The following is a 21,465-nucleotide window of genomic DNA, read 5'->3' as shown; positions in this document are numbered from 1 at the left end:
GGCAAAGAATTTTGAATTGGCAAGGAGCCCTGTTCGTGTCCTTCCAACACTTTCAGCCTCTTAGACAGTCAGTTCACGTTGACATGAATGAATCACTTGCATAGCCTGGAAATGTTCATTATTTTTATGTACTTTTTGGGTGGAGGCTTTTAGACACAGCATTGGACACAACCATATGAAGAGAGCGAGAAGAGAGAGCTTGGTGGTTATAGAAGCAGGCGGAGGAACTCTGCTCTACACTCTAGTAGTGGCCTGGGAGGGAGGGTGAATGATGGTGGTTCTTACCAGTGACATTGAACAGGGAGCTGCTGCCTAGACCAGGGAAGTGGACAAGGCGGCAATACCAATGAGGGTGGCAGGCCTGGGCCACTGCCTGGGACAATGCAGCAGCCTCACTGCAGTCCCTAATCTATAAGTGGGGGAAGAGAAAAGACGAGGAAATGCCATTGCTCACCAGGATTCCAGCACATGAACTGACTCTTTAGCCTGGAATTAAAGGTCTCTGAGAAAGCACAGGGGACTCCGTTTTCCTCTGGAAAATTCAGAGAACAATCCAGAAAGCTGCTCTGGGAGTGTGTATTAAGCCGTTGTCTCTTTTGATCTGGTTTTGTCATGGTTGCTGTCCCCCTGCCCCCCGCTGGGATACCTGGGGTGTTTCCTTCCCCATCATTTTCAAGTCTTTATAGGAGGTGTTAGAAATAACATTTAGGGAAATGGGTTGAAAATGAATGGCCTCTGCAGAGGGGGAGGAAAAGGTGTTTCTTTTGCTTCGTTGTAGAGGGGAAGGGGGGAAAATAGGAGCTGTGGTGGGGGTGGGAATGAATTTTTATGGAAATCCTAGAATTTTTCCATGAAGTTAGATTTTTTTGTTGGGAGGGTCGGGGTGGCTGGAGAAGGATCTAGTTCAGTTAGCATGGGAGAACCTAATTACCAGTAATAGTTTGTAGGATATCAGCAGAAGGTCCTGGCTGCCCTGGGGTAGCAGAAGCAAGAGAACTGGCATAAATTTGAATAGAGATATGAGTGTTCCGCTTGTAAAAGATTTTTTGTCTTTTGTGTCAAGGGGAAGTAGGGGCAGATGAGTTCACACTGGAGAAGCCCAAGAATTATTTGCATTTCCCCTGAACTGGAGTAAGTAAAATACCTAAACTGTGTGCCTGGAACTTCCTGGCTACAACTTGCAATTTTGCCATCTTTGCCTCTCTGGCTGTGCTGAGAACCCCTAATTCTTTGTCTCTGGTCCCTTTGCCATATCTTGCCCTGGGTGCTGGCTCTTTCATGTACCGTGAAGTGTTTCATTTGATCATTAAATTTAACCTACTTCAGTATTTCAGTAAATTTCAATTTCCATTTAGCATTTCCTTAACTGCATTCTGGAATTTGTAGTGTGGATGAACTAATTTTCCCTATGCAGAAACTGACAACATCTGATTTGGACAGCACTTTTGAGCTCTGTGCATTTGTTGATCCTTCTCCATGGAAACTGTTCTGTCCATAAAGGGAAAGAAAGACACCTGGAGATGTCTGAATTGGTCAGCCCCACTAAGAGCTTTGTTTTCTACTCAGAACTCTTTAACTATTGATGTATTTACTCCCTAAGGACTTGGAAGTCTTTTCCAGTGAATAGAATCACTGAATGATATATTGGACAGTGCGTCAGCCTGGAGAGAACATGGACTCCAGAGGGAGTCAGACTTGGGTTTATATTCTTTCCTGCTTATAGCCTGGGTAGCCTGGCTTCTCTGAGCCTGCGTTTCCTCATCCTTAAAATAGAGATGATAATATGTACCTTGCAAAGTTGTGTGAGCATCAAGAAAGATAATGTACATAAGGTTCCCAGCACACTGGCTTACATTCCATTGTTTTGGAATGCCTTTGCTGATCCCGGAGTATTTGTGGCAGTGTTTGGAGCTCTGGATTCCTGGCTCCTCTACCTCCATGATCCCTCCTTTCTTTAAAAAGGAAAAAAAGAGTGGGAAAAACTTCCACTAGTTTTCCTGCAGGAGCCTCTGAAGGTAGCAGGTTGATCTTTGCAATGGAGTTTTTGTTTTGTGCAGTGTAAACCTCTTTCTGAGCACCAAGCCAGCATTTATTTGCAAAGCCCCGTAGCCTGCCTCTGGTTTCTTTCCTAGAGATCCTCTAGCAGAGTTTATGGTGTTCACACAGGGCTGCTTTTTAGATACTATGAGCCATGGGGAATTGGGAAATGAGCCTTCAACTTGTACTTGACATGTACTTGTCTCTCCTGCTGTGTGAGCTCAAGGAGACTGACTCATGCCACTTCCTGCACTTCCCCCTGGCCTCCACAGGAGGGAGGCAGGAACCCATGCCTGGTGAAGCCTCCCGCGGAGTGGCTGCAGCTCTGGCTGTTTGCTCAGCTGTCACATCCCAGTCTTGCCTTGACTGAGTTGTCTGCACAGGCTTACCTGGGGTGTGAGGCTCTCCAAGGCTTCCTGTTAGCTTTTGGGGGGGTTGGGGGAATCTGTTGCCTCTCCAGAAGAACATCTTTCCCTGCCTTTTCAGTTAGCTTTTGCACACAGTCATTTATTCATCTAGAGAGGCTCAGTTTTGTCTGATTGTATAGGGACAGCCTTTCTGAGAGACAACTTCACAACTTCTCATTCATTTCTCAAAAGTGGGGATCTCTTAAGGATAGAATCCTACCGGGAATGATGGTAAAGGGGCGAGGGCAATGGAGGGCCTTAAGCTCAAAGCAAAAGAAACCACCCTCTCTTTTCTGATAAAAGGTTTAGTTTATACTTCTGTTCAGAGGCCAGGCCAGCCCTTTGCAGAATTAGTGAATGAAAAAGAATAATTGGGGAATTATTAACTTGTAACTTTGGGCAAGCAATAGACCAAAGATAATTAGCTGCTCTGATGAATATTATTGATAGCTTAAAAAAATAGCTTCTGAAGTTTTAAAATATACAGTGAAAAATGATCCTTTTTTCTGTCCTGTGTATCCCTTTTTACCAAGGCTTTGGTTTCAGGTGAAAGCAGGAAATCTGGTATAGCTGCATTTGTCTCCCAGGGCCTCTCCTCTGGGTGAGGGAATTATACACGAGAGACCATTCTGAAGTAGGCAGTCTCCAAGCACCCTACCCTTCCTGTGACCGATTCTGGGCATAAGGGTGGGCTGTGATTAGAAGGGGACTGCTGATGTTGGGTGTGATAGAGGAGTCAGGAAGAGGGGATTGAAGCTGGGTCGTGAGGGTGGGTAAGGTGGGTGAAGGAGAGAAGTGTGTGTACTGTCCAGTAGGAGGATGGGTTGGGGAAGGAAAATATCCAGGCCAGAGGTTGGGTGGCAGGGAACCTGTGTCTGAAGTTCCTGGAGGTATGTCTGGGGCTCCTAGGGCCCTGGGCGAGGGGCCAGGGAAGAGTCCATGAGTTCCATTCAAGGGCCCATGCGTCCTGTTCAGGAATCCAGGGATTTGGTTCAGGGTCCTGGAGGTTTGGTTCAGCAGACCAGGAATCTTGGTTCTGAATCCCTGCAGCTTGTTCAGAAGTCCAGAGCCAGCAGTCTTGGCTGAGGCACTGGGGTTTCTCTCCAGCAGTCCGGAAGTCCTGTTTGGGAGCTTGTTCAGTGTGAGGAATAGAGAGGTACTGCTTGAGACAGCTGTGGTGGGCAGGGCCTGCCTGGCACAGAGGGTGGGCCCTACTACAAGCAGCAGGAAACGCACCTTGCCCCGGAGCAGTTGTTGAAAGCTCAGGAAGATGGCATTGGGATCCTTGTGAGCTGTGGTCCTGCCCTGTGGGGGAAGCTGAAGGCAGAGGATGGGCCTGAGGCCAGAGACTTGGGCCAGATATCATGCCTCCCGAATCTATGGGGAGAAGATAAGGCCCCAGCACCCAGGCTTTAGGGCTGGGAGGGAGCACTGTTTGGGAGCTCAACTCTCTCACCCTCAAGATTCCTAGAATTCCCCTTCCCTCAGGTCTTCTAGGGGGACTGGATCAGAGAAAAAGGGCAGTACTTATAGATGGGGACTTACCTGGGTTCCAAGGAGGCCCTGCAGGGCCCCAAGGAGGAGGCGGACTTGTCCAGAAAGCTGGCCCAGGAGGGACGAGAGGCAGGTGGGACCCACTTGTCCCCGTGCTGCCATCACTCCCTCCAGTAAAAGGGTCACTGCTCCCAGAACGTCCTGTGCCTTGGTCTGCTCCTGGGAATGAGATGGAAGAAAGAAGTGGGCTGCTTCAAAGGGCATGCTAATAGCGGGTGGGGAGGCTGTAGGAGTAGCCAGCAGAATGAATCATAGGAGCTGAGAATTGGACAGGACCAAGGTCCCACCCAGCACAGGAATTCCTTCACAGTTTCCCAACAATTGGTCATCAGCCTCTGCTTGAATAACTCCAGTGTCCGGTAACCCAGCCTGGTATTACACTTAGTTTTAGTCAGAAAAGTTTTTTTTCCCTTACATTATGCTGAAATCTACCCCACTATAACTTTACCTCTTGATTCCAGCTCTGCAAAGCTATTCTTTCTGCTAGCATCATATGAGTTTTAGATGAAGGGGAGGAACTTGCTAATAAATGGGAGAGCTGGAATTAAAAGGAAACTGTAGAAAACTGCCCTTTGTCTCTGACCCAGTCCCCCTAAAAGACCTGAGGGAATGGAAAGGAATTTTAGGGATCTTGAGGGTAGAAGAGTTGACTTACCAAGGAATGCTCTTTCCAAGGTTTCCGAGTCCCAATCTAAAGAACTTCGTGCTAGACCACAGGCCTACCACTTTTCTCCAAACTAATTAGGGTGTTCTTTTTTTTTTTTTTTAAGCCATTCCTCATATAACATGTTTTCTAACCTCTCACTGTTCAGACTGCTTCCTTCTGGACATATTAAACATGCTAGTTTAATATGGCTCCTCTTAAATAAATTAGCATGTGTCCAGAGGAGGTTATCCAGTTCTCAATCCAGTGCTTTTAAGTGTAGTCCCGATCAGAATAGAGTTTTGTAGAAATGGTTCCACAATTTGAATGCTAAATATATCCAAAAGCAGTCTAAAATTGCTAGCTTTTTAAATAGCTGCTTAAATAATGTTTTCATGCAAAGTTTGGGGTCAACTTAACCCTCCCATATCTTTTTTCATAGGAATTTCTAGGGCTAGAAGTTTATATGAAGGAGGCAGGGGCATCAAGGCTGAGAGCTAGAATAGTGCTTTGCTCAATTAATCTACATGTGCAGAATTTTATATATATCCAAAGTACTGAATTTTATATACATATATATATATATCTTAAATTTCACCTTGTTTTTGACCTAAGCTTTTAGCCATTTGAATCTTGACTCTGTCTTGTTACTGCACCTGTGCTGCCCAGCTTTGTGTCACCAGTGGATGACAGCTCAGACTTACTTTTTCATGTCAATTTAAAAAAGGTTGAACAGGAATAGGTCAAAGACATGGCCACGAGAGCCTGCTATCCAGCTTTTCATGGTGTTCAGCTCTGAATCTATTTAACATATTGGTCCCACAAGCCATCATCCTGTCCACAGGGTATCATGATAGGAGAATGTAGATTGGGTTAGTGTGGCAAGCTGAAGGTGAGATATTTTTAGCGTGCTCAAGAATTTTGAAGAATCCATGGGAAACAGTAGGAAATTGCTGGGAGATAGGACTTAAGGCCAACCAAGAAAAGGGGTGGCCTTTCTTACCGTCTGGGCTTTCCATTCTCCCAAACTAAAGTCCACAGCAGGCAGCAGGACAGGTGTGGTCAAAGGGTTAACATCTGGGCACTGGCTCTGTTGAAAAAGGTTGGAAATTGGGGGGAGGAAGGAGCCGAAATAGAGGGAGGTTTGATGGCCCAGTGACCAGGATAGGCTTCCGTGAGTAACATGTCCAGATTGGAGCTTTTTAAAAGAGAGTTCTTTTGTAAATGGAGTGTTTTTAAATAAAACTAACAAAAAAAAAAAAAAATGAGGGTTCTATTGCAAATCATAACCCTTGTCAGGGAGTGGTGATTGGTAGGTGGTGGTCTTTCCAAAGACAATATTGGAAGAATAGCAATTGGATCAGGGAGTGAGAGGAAGTGTTGGGAGTGAGGTATCTTACCGGTTAAGTGGATAGAGGGACAATACTTGGGGATTCTCACCAGTCTGCTGTGAAGGACGTGGGAGTCACGAAGCAGTTTATTTAGAAGTCGGGGGTCACAAGCAGGAGGAGCCGGGCCGGACAGAGTTAGTCTTGCAGTTAGGAGAAGCATGACCACGAGGAGCAATTCTTGGATGAAGAGAGGTGAGGTTGAAAGGAGTGGACAAGGAAGAAATCATTGTGGGGTGGTGGGCCAGGAATTCCCACTTAGGACCCAGACCTGAAACTCAGGGAATCTGACACTCAGATGCTTTACTCCTGGGAGATTGGGTTCCCCTATCCCCTGCCTCATGGCATGCATCCTTTCTCTTTTGCTGTCTCCCATGTTCTGATCTGGCACTAGGCCCCTCAAGTGTGTTCTTACCAGTCAGCTCCATTCTGGCCAGGGTGTTCAATTTGAGTGGCTCCCTGTATGGGGCCTCTCCCCTGAATCCTTCCTGGGGCCATGGAGGCGGCTTGGGCTCTTGCACTTCCGGGTAGAGTGGGGTGGGGCACAGGTGGGCCGAGGAAGTGGAGCTGGAATCTACCCTGCAAGTGACAGCAGTAGTGAACATTTAATCAAATTTCAAGGAAAAGACTGCTTGGCAGGGGAAATAGAATCTTGGAAGGCTTGAGATGCTGACCAATCTGAACTGCTAAAACTCTGACAGGTCTCGTGTTTTTTTATGCAGCATATAGAATCTCCTTTTTGTCAAGGTTCCTCAGTAAGTCTGATGTGGATTTGGTAACCCACCCTCACCCCCTCTCCCCTCCCAAGAGAAGCAGGACGGGATATGTGCACATATACCTTAACTTGCTTCAAATTCTGAGCAATCTTGGTTGATTGGTTGGAGAAAGTCTTGGATAGGGAAAGAGAATGGAAGTATGGTGGCACAAGCTTGGGGAAGAGAGCAGAAAACAAGATATAGGGCCAGAGTGAGGAACTAACAAATATCTACAATATGTTGATAGGTAGTTTCAGATTTGGGAGTGGGAGCAGAGGGGGAAGGATTGGTCAAAAATACAACTGGGACTATTAGAGGCAGGTTAGTAAAAGATTAGGAGAAAGTGGTGTGAGAAGTTAACTTCTTATTCTTTCCCTATTTACCACCCCCACCCCTGCCCCCACACAAAGCCTCTGGGAGTTTTTCTTTCTTTGTACTCCAAGTTTTGAAGTCCCTAGTTACCAAGGCAAAGAGATGGGCCCTCCTGAGACTTGAGACTTCCGTTCTGCAGCAGGTTGCCCAAGAATGGGTACCTGCTGAGTGAGGTGATAACCGCCTTACATGGCTTACCTTGCCTTAGACACCCACCAACATATCTGTCTCATACTCCACACCTTCCTCCCTGCCCCCTCTGCAGACCCCTTCCGTTTCCTTCAGGGGACCCCCCACATGGCTTCCTCCTTCTTTCACAAGTTGTGCAAAGAGGCCTGCACCTGATTCAATATTGGGATTTCCTGTAGGTCTGTCAACATGCATGAGCCCTCCTCCCATTACCCTCTCAAGCCTTGCTTCCTTGGCCCAGATTCCCCCAGCCCCAGGATTCAGAGCCTTAAGCTGACAAGGAATGAGGATTGGGGCTATGTCATCTTGGTGCTGTGCTCCCCAGGCCTTAAATGTACCTCCTTTCTTAATTCCTCCATGAGTTCTTGTTCCCTTTTCTGAAGGTCAGCCAGGACTGTGCTATATTCCACCAAGTCTGTGATCAGTCCCTCAGAAACCAGCACCCCACCCCCTATCCCTGCTCTCTCCTGCTCCTCCCATTCTGGGAAGGCTACACTCTTCTCGACAAAGGTCAGTGCCTGTAGGTTCCAGTTTGCCTGCCCCTCCCCCAGCGGAGAGCCCAATTCCTCTTTCCTGTCCTTTCTACCCTCATATAACCCCAAACCCTGCTTGCCACTTACCGGTTGGAGAAGTACTCAACGACCCAGGTGTAGAGCGGGCAGCACTCTGGGGAGCAGATGGGTAGGAAGACATGTGGTGTTGGGGCACAGCCCCTCCACGGCAGTGGGGACACACGCCTGCCTTGGCCACTTCTGCCCAATCGGAGAGCAGAGAGCCACCAGACACTGGCGAGGGCCCCCGGAAGTGACGTCTCTCCTCCCACCCACACTGGACCTGGAGCCCCTGCCTGGACCATGGTCCACTGACGAACCCAGCTCCTCCACCCATACACACACACCACAGGGAGGATTTGAATAGGAGGATCCCATCTATTTCTAGGAGATGGGAAACCTGGGACCTGGTGGGGGGAGGAGATGGGAGGGGAGCAGAAGTTTTTTCCAGGAGGCGTTTGGCAGGACATTTTTGTCCCTGGAGAAGAGGCACAGAAGTATTGTTTTAGATTGGTGGATTTAAAAATTCCTGGCTGTCCAAATTTCTTTTCCCTGGACACCACACCTGTTGCTGAAATCCAATAGGGCTCTTGCTTTCCTGCTTTTCTCTCCTATGACTCCCTTGGGGTGCTGTTTTGCTGTTCTCTTTCCAAGTGGGAATCTGGGTATTGCCTGTTTTAGAGAATGATCCTGTTAGGGATTGGTGTTAGGTGGAAAGAGTTTGGACAGTTTGAGAGGACTGGAAGATGAGGGTGTGTAGTGCTGGGTTAAACCTAGGCTCAGGTGCTCCTCTGCTGGGACCCAGTGGCCGGGACAATGTCTCTGTCTCTGTGTCTGTGCTCTCTCCCCCTTCTCTCTCCCTCTTCCATTGCCTACCATTCCACATGTGACAAGAGGAATAACCAGGCCCATGTGTCCCTATCTTAGGAAAGATAGTTGCTGAACCTCCCCCACAAATACCTCCCCACTGGCCCCCTCTTCCTTTGGCCCTGACTCTAGTTCCATTTTCTTTCCCCTCAATCCCAGTTTCCCCACAGTCTCTGTCTTCAGGGGCCTCCTGACCTGACCTTGTTTCCCAACCCCCCTCACCCCCTAATTCTTCCTCAGGCCTTCTCCTGCTCCTCCTCCCAAGGATGGGGCTGTCTGCTAAGGAGTATGGCCTAGATCCCGGAATTCTCCAGTTCAGCCAGACAAGATGCCTCCCAAGATTAGGAAGGAGGGTGCTTGGGATGGCTGGAAGGCTGGTGCACGTGTGGAGGTGGGAGGGAGAGGAGGCAGTCATGACCAGGAAACCAAGACAAAGGAGATTGGGGGTGCGGTAGAGAGGCAGAAGGTCCCCTGGGTGAAGGAAGAGGGTGAGAAAGCACTTTAGGCTGGGCCCAATAGTAGTGTAATTGGCCTGAGGACAAGTTACATTGGGGAGAGAAACACTGTCACTTGCCAGAAAGGGGGAACACTGCCTGTTCCTGTCTAGGTCCTGTCCAGGGAAACAGTAAAATGAGGACAGACCTCAGGGAAAAGGTGGTGACACGGGCTAGGCAATGAGAGAGGCTGGAGTAGGATTTAGGGGTGCTGTGGACCCCGAGTCAGGGGGAGATCAGTTGATAGAACTTTCATGCACTTCCTCATCCTTAAAGATAAGTCTTCATCCTTTAGGCAGAACCAGGGTCCTCACCCAGTGGCCCGCCCACGCCTCAGGCCCAGCCTCTGCCCCTCCCTGGCCTGGGACTCCGGTCCTGGGCCGGACACACACCTCCTGGTCCAGCAGCCCTGTGGCCGCCGGCAGCAGGGGGCTCCAGGCCCGCCTCTCCTTCCCCTCTTCGCGCCCCCTGGTCTCTCCCCTCCCCCTCTCCCCTCTGCTCCCCCTTCCCCTCCAGCCCCTCCCTCCTCCCCTGCCCGGTCCCAGCCCCTCCCTCCCCTCCCCCACTCGCGATCCGGGCCGCCGCTGCTGGGCCGGACCCCCGGGCTCAGCCCGGCCCCTCGCCGAGCCGCCGTCGCCCGGTTTGTTGAGGAGGAGGCCCCCGGCCGGGGCGCCGGGCGCGGGGCATAAAACGGGCCGGAGCCGGCGCCCGGGGCACTAGAGCCGAGTACGGCCCGGGTCAGCGCCCGCCCGCGCTCCTCCCGGCCGCTCCTCCCGCCCCGCCCCGCCGGGCGCCGACTCCGCGGCCGTCCGACAAGCCCCTCGCCGCCGCACTGCCCCGGCCCCGGCCCCCTCCGGCCGCACCGCCCCCGGCCCGGCCCTCCTCCCTCCTCCCGCTCTCCCTCCCTCCTCCCGCCTCCCCAGCTGTCCGGTTCGCGTCATGCCGAGCCTCCCGGCCCCGCCGGCCCCGCTGCTGCTCCTCGGGCTGCTGCTGCTCAGCTCCGGGCCGGCCTCCGGAGCCGGCCCCGAGCCCCCCGCGTTGCCCATCCGGTCCGAGAAGGAGCCGCTGCCAGTTCGCGGAGCGGCAGGTAGGTGGGCGCCTCCGGGGAGGAGCGGGCGGGGAGTCCGGCTTGGGACAAGTCCGCGCCTGCCCGGAGGGGGCGCCGGGCACAGGTGGCTCGGCGCAGCGGGCGGCCTGGACTGGTGGACGAGGGCCGCGGGGCGCGTCGTGCCCGGGGAACCCAGGGCCTGGCGGGCAGCACCCGGGGCGGACACACGGCGGGAGCTGGGCAGCGGCCGCCAGCCAAGTCCTTCCCCGCAGGCTGCTCCTTCGGCGGGAAGGTCTATGCCTTGGACGAAACGTGGCACCCGGACCTGGGGGAGCCCTTCGGGGTGATGCGCTGCGTGCTGTGCGCCTGCGAGGCGGTGAGTGGACCCAGCAGTGGCGGCAGCCGGGTCCTCCGGGTGGGGCAGCGCTGGGGCACAGGTATGTCGGAGTGGACCTGGAGCTAGTGAGGAGAAAGAGGCTAGCCCACAGACAGGCATGCGTTGGGATATTTTTTTCCGGCAGAGGAGGGGTGGGGGGACCGCCCCCGTCAGGTCTCAGGTATTGACTATCATTGCGTTGGTCCCGGAACCCTTCCTCCCTCTTCGCCTTTGGGCCTCACCGGTTAGCGTCTTGAACCTCACCCCCCTTTCCCGTCTTCTCCGCAAGCAGCCTCAGTGGGGTCGCCGCGCGAGGGGCCCAGGCAAGGTCAGTTGCAAGAACATCAAACCCGAGTGCCCAACCCTGGCCTGCGGGCAGCCACGCCAGCTGCCGGGACATTGCTGCCAGACCTGCCCGCAGGGTAAGGCCCGTTCCGCCGCCGGGGGAGGGCAGCAGGGCCGCGACACTACGTCCCGGGTCTCGCGGATCCCGGCGTCCAACTGGCCCGGCCTCTGGGCCGGCTGAAGCCCCCATCTCCCACCCCCGGCGCAGAGCGCAGCGGCCCGGAGCGGCAGCCGTCGGGCCTGGCCTTCGAGTATCCTCGAGACCCGGAGCACCGCAGCTATAGCGACCGCGGGGAGCCCGGCCCTGAGGACCGGGCACGCGGCGACGGCCACACGGGTAGGTCGGGACTGGGGAGTAGGGTCGTGGTCGGGGCCGGACCGCCCTGGCGGGTGACGGTGCTCGGACCCTCTCCCTCCCATCGCAGACTTCGTGGCACTGCTGACCGGGCCGAGATCGCAGGCGGTGGCACGGGCCCGAGTCTCACTGCTGCGCTCTAGCTTGCGTTTCTCCATCTCCTACCGGCGGTGAGAAAGGGGAGGAGGGAGAGGTCAGCTAGGGGGCGGGGAAGGAGAATTGGGAGACTCACACGATCCCTCATTCCCAGGCTGGACCGCCCCATGCGGGTCCGCTTCTCAGACTCCACTGGCAGCATCCTGTTTGAACACCCTGCAGCCCCCACCCAGGATGGCCTGGTGAGATGATGCCATTTATGAGCCGGTATCCAGTCTGAGCACTGTGCTGAGGGCTTGCTATGCGTTGCTGCCTTTGGTCCTCACAACAGCCCAGTGAGAGGAAGGCACTAACGTTATGATGCCCATTTTACAGATGAGGGAACTGAGGCTCAGTAGCAGAATGTGATTTGCTCAAGGTCACACAGCTAGTAAGTGGTGGAGCCAGGATTTGAACCCAAGCATCTGGCTCCAGAGCCCCCTTCTTAAGCTTCCTAGGAGGGACTGGGGGCTCCTACCTGTATTCTTTCCTCATCAGGGTTGGGCCTCTCAGCTGTCCTGTCCTGCATACTGTCTGAGTAGGGCCTCCTTGTCTCTCTACTCCAGGTCTGTGGGGTGTGGCGAGCAGTGCCTCGGTTGTCCCTGCGGCTCCTCAGGTCAGAGCAATTGTATGTGGCCCTCGTGACACCCACTCAGACTTCAGGGGAGATCTGGGGACCTCTCATCCGGCACCGGGCCCTAGCTGCAGGTGAGGGGGCAAACAGCCCCTGGCTGTGAAGTTCTGAGTCTCCTCTATCCCTAGGAATGTGGTGGACCGAGGAGGGGAATGTTCTGATGGGCTCTCATAGCTCTCCCTCCCCCAGAGACCTTCAGTGCCATCCTGACCTTGGAAGGCCCCCCACAGCCTGGTGTGGGTGGTATCACCCTGCTCACTCTCAGTGATACAGAGGACTCCCTGCATTTTTTGTTGCTTTTCCGGGGGCTGCTGGACTCCAATAGTGGGGGTAAGTGGGATGGAGGCAAAGCATGTGGGGGAATAGGGGGAGCCCCTAGCTCTCAGAAGTGTCCACATGTGCAGCCATTGCAGGACCAGCCCAGGTTCCCTTGCGGCTCCAGATTCTACACCATGGGCAGCTACTGCGAGAGTTTCAGGCCAATGCTTCAGCCCAGGTAAGTGAGGGCAGGTCTCCTTCTGCCACCTGCTCTGACCTCTTCCTGCTGCCCACCACACCCTGCTCTGTCCACAGGAACCAGGCTTTGCTGAGGTGCTGCCCAACCTGACAGCTCAGGAGATGGACTGGTTGGTGCTGGGGGAGTTGCAGATGACCCTGGAGAGGGCGAGTGGGCCAGGGCTGCGCATCAGTGGACACATTGCTGCCAGGCCGAGCTGCGATGGTGAGGCAGGGTGCAGTCTGGCACCCTGGGGCATAACCAACTGAGAGGCACAGACAGGGTGGGGTGTGCGAGCGGCTCTGGGGATGGGGGTGTGAATGGCTATGCAGCAACCCTGCCACCTGCCCTGTCTGTCTGCAGTCCTGCAAAGTGTCCTTTGTGGGGCTGATGCCCTAGTTCCGGTCCAGACAGGTGCTGCGGGCTCAGCTAGCCTCACACTGTTAGGAAATGGCTCTCTGATCTACCAGGTAAGAGTTGGGGACTGCAGGAGATGGGGAAGACAGCAGGATGAGGACTTGCCCTGCAATGGCTCAGGCCCCAGGCCTTCTCTGCCACTCCAGTTTGCCCTCTATCAACCCTCCCCATCAGGTGCAAGTGGTAGGTACAGGCAGCGAGGTGGTGGCCATGACGCTGGAGACCAAGCCTCAGAGGAAGAACCAGCGCACTGTCCTGTGCCAGATGGCTGGATTCCAGCTGGGAAGACACACGGTGAGGGCTCCAGGCAGGCTGGACCACGGGACCTGGTCACACGGGGCCCATGTGCCAGGGCTGCCAGGGCTTGGGCTGTGGGTAGCCAGGTTGGGTGAGCAGAGATGTTTGGCATCAGGTACTCACTCACAGCCTCTTGCATTGATTCATTTATTCATTTGACATGAGTAAAGATGAGTCCCGGGCTAGGGATTGGAGTACAAAGAAAATCAGATGTGGTCTCTGTCCTCAGTAAGCTTGCAGTCAAACGGGGAGTCCCAACAGTCAGTGAACTTCACTGATTGCCTGCTTATGTTACTTTTGGCCCTCACAGTACCCATTTTATAGATAAGGACGTGAAGGATCAGACAGGTTAAGAAATTGCTCAGGATTACACAGACAGGTAGTGGTAGAGCAGGGATTTGAAACTGAGCCAGTGAGGTTCATATTTAGTGTCACTGGTGCTGTGTGGAAGTATGTATGGGTCTAGAGGGGGAACAAATGCGGAATGCCTTCAGAACCTTGGGCTTATATGAAAGCTGAAGAGGGGTTCATCAAGGGATCATGCAGATTGCAGTGAGGTCTCACCCTTCCCTGCTCCCCAGGCTGTGGGCATCTGCCCTGGGCTGGGTGCCCGAGGGACTCATATGCTGCTGCAGAATGAGCTGTTCCTGAACGTGGGCACCAAGGACTTCCCAGATGGAGAGCTGCGGGGGCATGTGGCTGCTGTACCCTACAGTGGGCTCAGTGCCCGCCATGACAGTGAGTGCCCCAGGGCTCTGCCTGCCCTTTGGTGTCCTTTAACCTGTAATTCCATGTGAGGGATGGTGCCAGAAAGCGAGAGCCCTCTGTGTGCCCAAGCCTCCAGGTTGCTATCTGCAGAGAGTGGGGATGGATAGAGTGGGTGGCCCTGCTGGCAGACCCTCCCTGTTGCTGTGGTGAAGGGGTCTACAACTTGCTGCTCCCTAGGTTCTGTGCCTATGGATAGCATCACTCAGTTCATGGAGTCGGGGTTGGGGAAGATAGGGAACTCTGGGATTGAGGGGCTGCTCTAGACCACCTTATCTGTCATTTCTTCCCTGTCTGCACCCAGCACTGCCTGTGCCCTTGGCAGGAGCCCTAGTGCTGCCCCCTGTGCGGAGCCAGGCGGCAGGGCATGCCTGGCTCTCCCTGGACACCCACTGTCACCTGCATTATGAAGTGCTGCTGGCTGGGCTTGGTGGCTCAGAACAGGGCACTGTCACTGCCTACCTCCTCGGGCCTCCTGGGATGCCAGGGCCCCGGCGGCTGCTGAAGGGCTTCTATGGTCCGGAGGTGAGGACATGATGGTGGGGAACAGCTTGGAAAATATCTGCTTTTTAGCATGAAGGGCTGCATGCAGGAAGCAGAGAATAGGCTGCTGGGTATGGCAGAACTGGCATGGGCTTAGGAGTCAGAACTGGGTACGAATCCGACTCAGCAGCTTACAGGCTGTGTGATCTTGTGCAAGTGACTTAGATTCTCTGAGGCAATGTATATAAAACACTAACAGTAAAACAGCTTTTATTATTCATTCTCCTCCCTGAGTCCTTCTCTGCTGCAGGCCTTGGGTAGCATGTAATATCCTGGACTTCCAGAGCATTGGGGCGGGTTGCCATGGGCTTGGAGTCTGGGAGACCTGACTTCTGAGCTCCACACCATCGCTAGTGGGCTGCTGCTCTAGAGACCTTTAACCTTCCTGGGTCTCAGTTTCTGTATCTGTGAATTGGGGACGGTAGGCTCAGTCCTGCAGTGCCTTGTTCCTGTCCCTTCTCCTGTCTACTTACAGGCCCAGGGTGTGGTGAAGGACCTGGAGCCTGAGTTGCTGAGGCACTTGGCTCAGGGCACTGCCTCCCTGCTGATCTCCACAAAAGGCAGCCCCCGGGGGGAGTTGCGAGGGCAGGTAGGTGGGCAGCGTGGGTGGAGCAGAGTTTGGCTGGCACGATGTGCCTTGGGCTAGTCACTTGCTCTCTCTGAGTCCTGGGAATGGAAGTATCAACCCCCATGGCTGGTTGGGAGGATAAAGCCAGACAAAGTACATAGAGATCACTGCTGTTGCTGGCAGCTGGGACAATTTATGTAGCTAGGAGCATCCTTCTGGAGGGCCTGGGGGCTCAGGGGGTGGGACAGGGGACTGAGGTACCTGGCTGGCTGTGGCACCTGGCTGGCTGTGGCTGGTGGAGAAGCGAGGGGGAGCCTGGGATGCTACCTCCGCCGGTCTCTCCTAGGTGCACATTGCTAACCACTGTGAGGTGGGTGGCCTGCGCCTGGTGGCGGCCGGGGCTGAACAGGTACGGGCATCCTGGTCTCCGGACGTGGCAGTGGCACTGCCTGCACTGCCTGCTGTGCTGGGCCCTGAGGCCCCAGTGCCCGCCAAACCCGGTGGCCCTGGGCGGCCCCGAGACCCCAACACATGCTTCTTCGAGGGGCAGCAGCGTCCCCATGGGGCTCGCTGGACACCCAACTACGACCCGCTCTGCTCGCTCTGCACCTGCCAGGTAGGAGGCCAGGGAGGGTGCACTGGGGACCCAGGGTCTATGGCAAGGGGCCCAGGCACTACAGTCAGTGCTCCTGCCCCTTCCTGCAGAGACGCACAGTGATTTGTGACCCCGTGGTGTGCCCTCCACCCAGCTGCTTGCACCCAGTGCAGGCGCCCGACCAGTGCTGCCCCGTGTGCCCCGGTAAGTGCCTGGCAGGGGAGGAGAGGGTATTGGAGGGGGTGGCCTGCCAGGGGTGGGACCTCTGGAGAGGGAAAGGAGGGCAGTCACCCTCTGCCCTTGCCATGCCTTTGGCTCCACAGAGAAACAAGATGTCAGAGACCGACCAGGGCTACAGAAGAGCCGGGACCCTGGAGAGGGTGAGCTAGAAGTGTGTATGCAGGAGTGGGGGATCCAGAGAAGCTGTTGTGTGGGACCAGGAGGGGCCTAGAAGAGTGAGGGTATATGTGTGTGTGCATGTAGGGGAGGGTGGTCTGAGGACTGAGGGGCACAGGGATTGTTAGTGTTTCTGGCCCACAAGTGAGCCCTGGGCTGGTGTGGGGAGGGTTTGAGGCACAAGTCTTGGCTGTGGGCCCAGCCGATGAGCTCAGCACTAACCGCAGCTGGGCCCTGTCCCCTTCCAGGTTGCTATTTTGATGGTGACCGGAGCTGGCGGGCAGCGGGTACCCAGTGGCACCCTGTCGTGCCCCCCTTTGGCTTAATTAAGTGCGCTGTCTGCACCTGCAAGGTATGGCTGTCCAATCTTCTCTGGTGCCATAACTCTGGTTGGGTCCTGTCACCCTCCTGTGAGGTCTGCAGAGATGCAGAGGGTCTGCCAGGCAGAGAAAGCCCCTCCTTGGTGGCTTTCTTGGAGGGCTCAAGGAACTAAGCAATACCAGAAAAGTCCCTTGGGCTTTGAGACTCAGCTTCCCGTAGGAAAAGGACAAGGTCTGACCTGGATGTGAATTCTAACTCTGCCAGCCCACTAGCTCTGCCTGACTCTGGGCTTGTTTCTGTACCTCCCTGGGCCTCACTTTCCTCCCCTGTAAGTGGAAATGATAGTACCTACCTTGCAGGGTTACCATGAGGATTTGAATTCAGGTGTATAAAGAGCCAGCCCAGGGCTTCTGAGTAAAAGGCCACAGATACTTTATGCTTGAGGCATGGGAAAGGGGTGGGTGGGAGCAGGAGGCTTCTGTGCCCTCTGCCTTCCTGATGCCCCTTGTTCAATGGAACCCTACAGGGGGGCACTGGAGAGGTGCACTGTGAGAAGGTGCAGTGTCCTCGGCTGGCCTGTGCCCAGCCTGTCCGCGTCAACCCCACAGACTGCTGCAAACAGTGTCCAGGTGAGGGATTGGGCACTGAGGCCTTGTGGGGCAGGCTTGCCTGGGTGAGGGGATCACATAGTGAGGGTAGGGGGAAGGTGCCTGGCCTGGAGCCACGGTTCTAAATGTGGAAAGAATGTGCAAGTACTCATGTAGTATGATGGGTTCCAGTTCCCCGGCATCCATCCATCCATCCATCCAAATTTCTCACCTACTGAGTGCAGAAAATGCTAGGTGCTGGGGATTCAAAGACAAAACTCAGACTGCCTTCAGAAGGCTCATATTTGCTCACCCTTTCTCTTTCCCTCCCTTTGTCTCTTCCAACAGTGGGGTCAGGGGCCCGACCCCAGCTGGGGGACCCCATGCAGGCTGATGGGCCCCGAGGCTGCCGATTTGCAGGGCAGTGGTTCCCAGAGAGCCAGAGCTGGCACCCTTCGGTGCCCCCCTTTGGGGAGATGAGCTGTATCACCTGCAGATGTGGGGTAAGTGGGGGCTTGTGTGAAGGGGGCATTGGAAGCTTGGCCCAGAGTGGAGAGACCCTTCAAGGGAGGGCAGGCTCTGTCCCAGTGCCCCCGGGGGACCATCCGTCTCTGCTCTGTCCTGCACCAGGCAGGGGTGCCCCACTGTGAGCGGGACAACTGCTCAGTGCCACTCTCCTGCGGCTTGGGGAAGGAGAGCCGATGCTGCTCCCACTGCACACCCCGGCGGCGTGAGTGAGGGAGTCAGCCATGGGCTGCCTGGCGTGGGGGGGGGGAACTGGGGAGGGAAGGGAGCACTTCCTGGGTGCCAGAAACAGTGCCACCTGCTTCACAAATGCTATCCTGTTCCATCCTCACAGTAACCCTGCAAAGTTGTCACTTATTACCTATGAAATTTCTGCAGCTCAGAGCCATTTAGTGATCAGATTAAGGTCATACAGTTGATGTGCACTGGCTTGCTTTGAGAATTTTGATCTTTCTGGGACCATAACAGAGGCTCTGCTCTGCCCTCCCTGAGCCTTTCTTAGGGTTACCTAATTCCTTCTCTCTTCCCCCCACTTTTCTCTCTTCTGTCTTCAGCAGCCCCAGACAGGTCTGTTTCAGAGGTGGAGAAAGAAGGCAAAGGCTCCTAGGGAGCCGCCAGAAGGCCGCTGCCTGACCAAGAGGACGGGCCTGGACTGGGGGAAGGGGCGGTGCCGAGGACTCTGCATTTGCCTTTGGCTTCTCTTCTCTGCTGCTCCTCCCTCCCCCACTACCTCTGGAAACCACAGCTCCACAAGGGGGAGGGGCAGTCCCAGCCCTGCCAGACCAAGGCCATCTCCACTCCTGTCCTGCGGCCCCCCAGCCCAGCCCTCCCAGCCTCTGCCCTGGAAGCCCAGCCCCTTTTCCTTCTACATAATGTCACTGGCTTGTTTGGGATTTTTAATTTATCCTCACTCAGCACCAAGGGTCCCCCCTCTCCCCCAACTCCACTCCTGCTGTCCCTGAGCTGAGCAGAGTCATTATTGGAGACTTTTGTATTTATTAAAAAAAAATTTTTTTTCAGGCTTTGGACTTGAGGTTGTCTCTATGAGGGGGGGCAGCTGAGGAGGAGGGTCTGAGAATAGGAGGGGAGTGAGGAGCCTGCAGAGAGAGCAGGTGGCAGAGTGGATGGCCCGGGTGCCTGGATTCCACAGCTGGGCCGGGACTGTCCTTGGGATGGACTAGAGCCCTGAGAACTCAGGCCCCCCGATGCAGGACTTAGGCTTAGGTTTCATCTCCACTGGTCTATTCACATGGCTGGCATTTTTGCTAGCCCCCATGTTTTTGAAATTGCTCTAAAGAGAAATCAAAGTGTGACAACTACCTACCTTCTTTGTCTAAAGTGAGGCCAATACTTTCTCCTGTTATTTTTCCTCCCTGGAAGCTAATTGTGTTCTCAACCAGTTCTGGGGCAAACCTAGATCGGAGTGGACTGAAATGAGCCCTGGCCAAGCTCTTGGCTGAGCTTATCTTGGAACCAAATGATGTATAGAATAAGATAAACCTCCTTACTCCCCATTCCTGCCATCAGGAACTAGGTGATCCCAGGGGCCTCATGGCCACAGGGAAACAAGAATTTCAGAGCTGAAATCTAACAAGTAAGTGAGCCTGCAGATCTATCTTTTGTCTAAGTGATGTGGAGTAAAGTGAGTCTGGAGTTTTATGAACTGGTAGGGTAAGAAGAAAGAGAAATCGTACCCTTCTTATTTCATGTTAGGCAAACTATTTATGGGGAAGGAGTTATTGTCTTAGCCTCTTGAAGCAGTGAGTTCCAATTCTGCCTACATAAGCTATCTATTTAACCCCCATGAGCCTCTGTTTCCTTATCTGTAAAACAGATAATATCTCCCACACAGGATTCAGTCAGAAATGAGAATTATGCAGCTCAGTGCCTAGTGTATGTTAGTTGGAAAAGGTGCTCTAGCTGAGGTGTTTTGGAATGGAAGGCAGGGATAAATTTGGGGAGGAGAGCGGTAACAGGCATCAATTACATCTGTCCCAATATTCTGCTGGATACCCAGAGAGGTGGGTGTAGGGGCAAAGGAGGGACCAGACGTGGGATGAGGGGAAGACAAGGATGAGGATAACTGGACTTGTGGGAACATGAAGGCCAGACAGGGAAGAAAAGGCAGCAGGACTCAGCGAATGCAGGGAACTAAGTACAGCATCTGGTGCAGTACGATGGAGGTTTGCATTCAGAAATGGACCCTCTGATAGCATTGTCTTCTGTGGTGAGAGGGTTTGGTGGGAAGAGGGGTTGGGAAGGGAAATTCTGATCCTTAAATTTAGCATGAGTTTGTTACTGATGTCTCACAAGAATGGAGGAAATGTAGAGCAGGGTGCAGGGAGATGGGTGTGTCACCCACGGTGGGGCTCGATGGGTCCAGGAGGCAGAAATCTCAGGGATCCTGAACCCAGGCACCCAGCAGGGCTTCAGAGCAGGCTCAGGAGATGTCAGGCAAATGAATGCATGAGTGGAACAGCTAATGGATCCAGGCAGGGCAGTGTCCTCCTTAGACAAAGTCCTTGAAATATCTTTCCTGTAACAGCCTGCAGGTGGTCCAGGGACCTGGAAGTCCAGCCCCACGCAGGGCGTAAGGGACTTCACTTCAGACTTCTCGGAAGACTGGCATGCAGAGACCTCAAGAGGGCACCCCATCCATTCCCCTGCAGACCACTGAACAACTGTCAGGAAGCCCTTTCCCTTTCTAAAAAACCCCAAAGCCAAAATACACAAAACACAAAACAACAACAACAAAACTAAGCAGAGGCCTATTTTCCTGGGCGGCATATTTCAGTGCCTCAAAAAATTACTATTAGGATTTAAAATTTGACTTCTAGCCCTGGAGGTAAGGGCTTCTACATTTGAGAGGGTTTGACTGGGCCTCTGAGCCTCTCCAGCAGAAAGAGACAGAAGGTAAAACACGAGATACCAACTTGGCTGGGGAAATGGTTTGGAAACATCTTTTTTCAAAGAGAAAACTCCTTCAGGTACAGTCAGTCTACCACTTGGCCATGTTATGCTCGTGAACCTCCTTTTATGCATGCCGCGGGACACCCCTTCCCTGCCTTTTAAATGCCAAATCTGGATTTTGGTACCTCAGGAGATGAATGACCACTCGGAGCCATGCCTGCAGCCACCAGTTCTCTGTGAACTGTCACCAGAGCAGTGTCTGTGCAGGTGTCTGAATAATTTACGTCAGTGGTTTAAGTATGGTCATTTTCAAACAGCGGCCACCGACTTGTGACAGTGTCGCGGGGCAGAGGGAGAGTTGAGGGCTGGGGGAGGGGTCGGAGCTGCCTGGGAACCCTACTGGGAGGTCCCACCCCTGCTTCCCTGAGAGCGGCTCAACTCCTGGGAGAGACGGCATCCAAAGAACAGTTGGCTGCTTTAAAAAAGGTTTCAGAACAACTGTGTTATTGCATTTTGCCCTTAGTCTTTTATAAAAATAATGGGAAATAGAAAAACAAAAGTGCTGACACCAATGATGGAAAGTAATAATGAAATTGGGACAAAGAGGGAGTGCTCACTGGGCGTGCTGGAAGGGACACATTTTAGCTCATCGGATTTAAGGTTGTCAGAGAAGCTGGGGAGAGGAAGAAACTCACAGAGAATATTGTATGGAATGCTGGAAATATCTTGTTAAATATTGTGACCAAAGGGGAGGATTATTAGGGATGGTATAATTGTAGTCCTCTGTAAATGGAGCCACCCCTTATAATATTGTTTGCCTTTTTTTTTTTTTTCTTATGTACAAAAGGGGCTGCCAGAATTACTTTTGCTCATTATAAAAGTAAATCTCCCCTCC

At 53.7% G+C, this 21,465-nt stretch overlaps 2 protein-coding genes across 16 annotated transcripts; one reads left to right on the top strand and one right to left on the bottom strand.

Moving 5' to 3' along the window:
• Nucleotides 1-110: 110 nt before the first annotated feature.
• On the bottom strand, nucleotides 111-9,668 carry THPO (thrombopoietin). Of its 9 annotated transcripts, XM_037839290.1 has the most exons (8): nucleotides 8,986-9,668; nucleotides 8,462-8,568; nucleotides 7,966-8,011; nucleotides 6,445-6,608; nucleotides 6,082-6,209; nucleotides 5,645-5,731; nucleotides 3,990-4,157; nucleotides 111-3,761 (listed from the first exon to the last, which is right to left on the bottom strand). In XM_037839290.1, exons 4-8 carry the CDS (start codon nucleotides 6,455-6,457, stop codon nucleotides 3,099-3,101), a joined length of 1,059 nt encoding a protein of 352 aa, XP_037695218.1. In that variant the 5' UTR covers nucleotides 6,458-6,608; nucleotides 7,966-8,011; nucleotides 8,462-8,568; nucleotides 8,986-9,668; the 3' UTR covers nucleotides 111-3,098. The 9 variants fall into 9 exon arrangements, 8 of the variants coding, with proteins under 8 accessions (XP_037695218.1, XP_037695225.1, XP_037695203.1 ...); XM_037839297.1 differs by lacking the exons at nucleotides 8,462-8,568; nucleotides 8,986-9,668 and adding an exon at nucleotides 8,304-8,320; XM_037839275.1 differs by lacking the exons at nucleotides 8,462-8,568; nucleotides 8,986-9,668 and having other exon boundaries at nucleotides 111-3,564; nucleotides 3,681-3,761; nucleotides 7,966-8,277.
• Nucleotides 9,669-10,101: 433 nt separating this feature from the next.
• On the top strand, nucleotides 10,102-18,681 carry CHRD (chordin). 7 transcript variants are annotated; one of them, XM_037806490.1, is made up of 23 exons: nucleotides 10,103-10,344; nucleotides 10,578-10,681; nucleotides 10,974-11,103; nucleotides 11,235-11,363; nucleotides 11,452-11,551; nucleotides 11,632-11,719; nucleotides 12,083-12,224; nucleotides 12,325-12,480; nucleotides 12,564-12,646; nucleotides 12,724-12,871; nucleotides 13,010-13,116; nucleotides 13,238-13,357; nucleotides 13,942-14,098; nucleotides 14,430-14,650; nucleotides 15,144-15,257; nucleotides 15,583-15,852; nucleotides 15,942-16,035; nucleotides 16,155-16,211; nucleotides 16,476-16,579; nucleotides 17,075-17,177; nucleotides 17,484-17,638; nucleotides 17,766-17,865; nucleotides 18,218-18,412. In XM_037806490.1, the coding sequence occupies exons 1-23, from the start codon at nucleotides 10,197-10,199 to the stop codon at nucleotides 18,265-18,267; spliced, it is 2,880 nt and encodes a 959-aa protein (XP_037662418.1). In that variant the 5' UTR covers nucleotides 10,103-10,196; the 3' UTR covers nucleotides 18,268-18,412. The 7 variants fall into 7 exon arrangements, 6 of the variants coding, with proteins under 6 accessions (XP_037662418.1, XP_037662270.1, XP_037662543.1 ...); XM_037806615.1 differs by having other exon boundaries at nucleotides 10,104-10,344; nucleotides 12,340-12,480; XM_037806567.1 differs by having other exon boundaries at nucleotides 10,104-10,344; nucleotides 12,340-12,480; nucleotides 18,215-18,412.
• Nucleotides 18,682-21,465: the final 2,784 nt, after the last annotated feature.

Source organism: Choloepus didactylus, chromosome 1, assembly GCF_015220235.1.
Source record: "Choloepus didactylus isolate mChoDid1 chromosome 1, mChoDid1.pri, whole genome shotgun sequence".
Lineage (NCBI taxonomy): Eukaryota > Metazoa > Chordata > Mammalia > Pilosa > Megalonychidae > Choloepus > Choloepus didactylus.
The sequence above is the reverse complement of the archived record's forward strand: the minus strand, read 5'-3'. Positions and strand labels throughout refer to the sequence as shown.

Coding starts and splice junctions, on each gene's coding strand:
- THPO (XM_037839251.1), bottom strand. CDS start 8,201: ATGGTCCAGGCAGGGGCTCCAGGTCCAGTGTGGGTGGGAGGAGAGACG. Junction 5,732..6,081: donor ACGTCCTTCACAGCAGACTG/GTGAGAATCCCC, acceptor CTTTTTCAACAG/AGCCAGTGCCCAGATGTTAA. Junction 4,158..5,644: donor GAGAATGGAAAGCCCAGACG/GTAAGAAAGGCC, acceptor TCTCATTCCCAG/GAGCAGACCAAGGCACAGGA.
- CHRD (XM_037806342.1), top strand. CDS start 10,197: ATGCCGAGCCTCCCGGCCCCGCCGGCCCCGCTGCTGCTCCTCGGGCTG. Junction 16,036..16,154: donor GTGCTGCCCCGTGTGCCCCG/GTAAGTGCCTGG, acceptor TTGGCTCCACAG/AGAAACAAGATGTCAGAGAC. Junction 16,212..16,475: donor GAGCCGGGACCCTGGAGAGG/GTGAGCTAGAAG, acceptor GTCCCCTTCCAG/GTTGCTATTTTGATGGTGAC.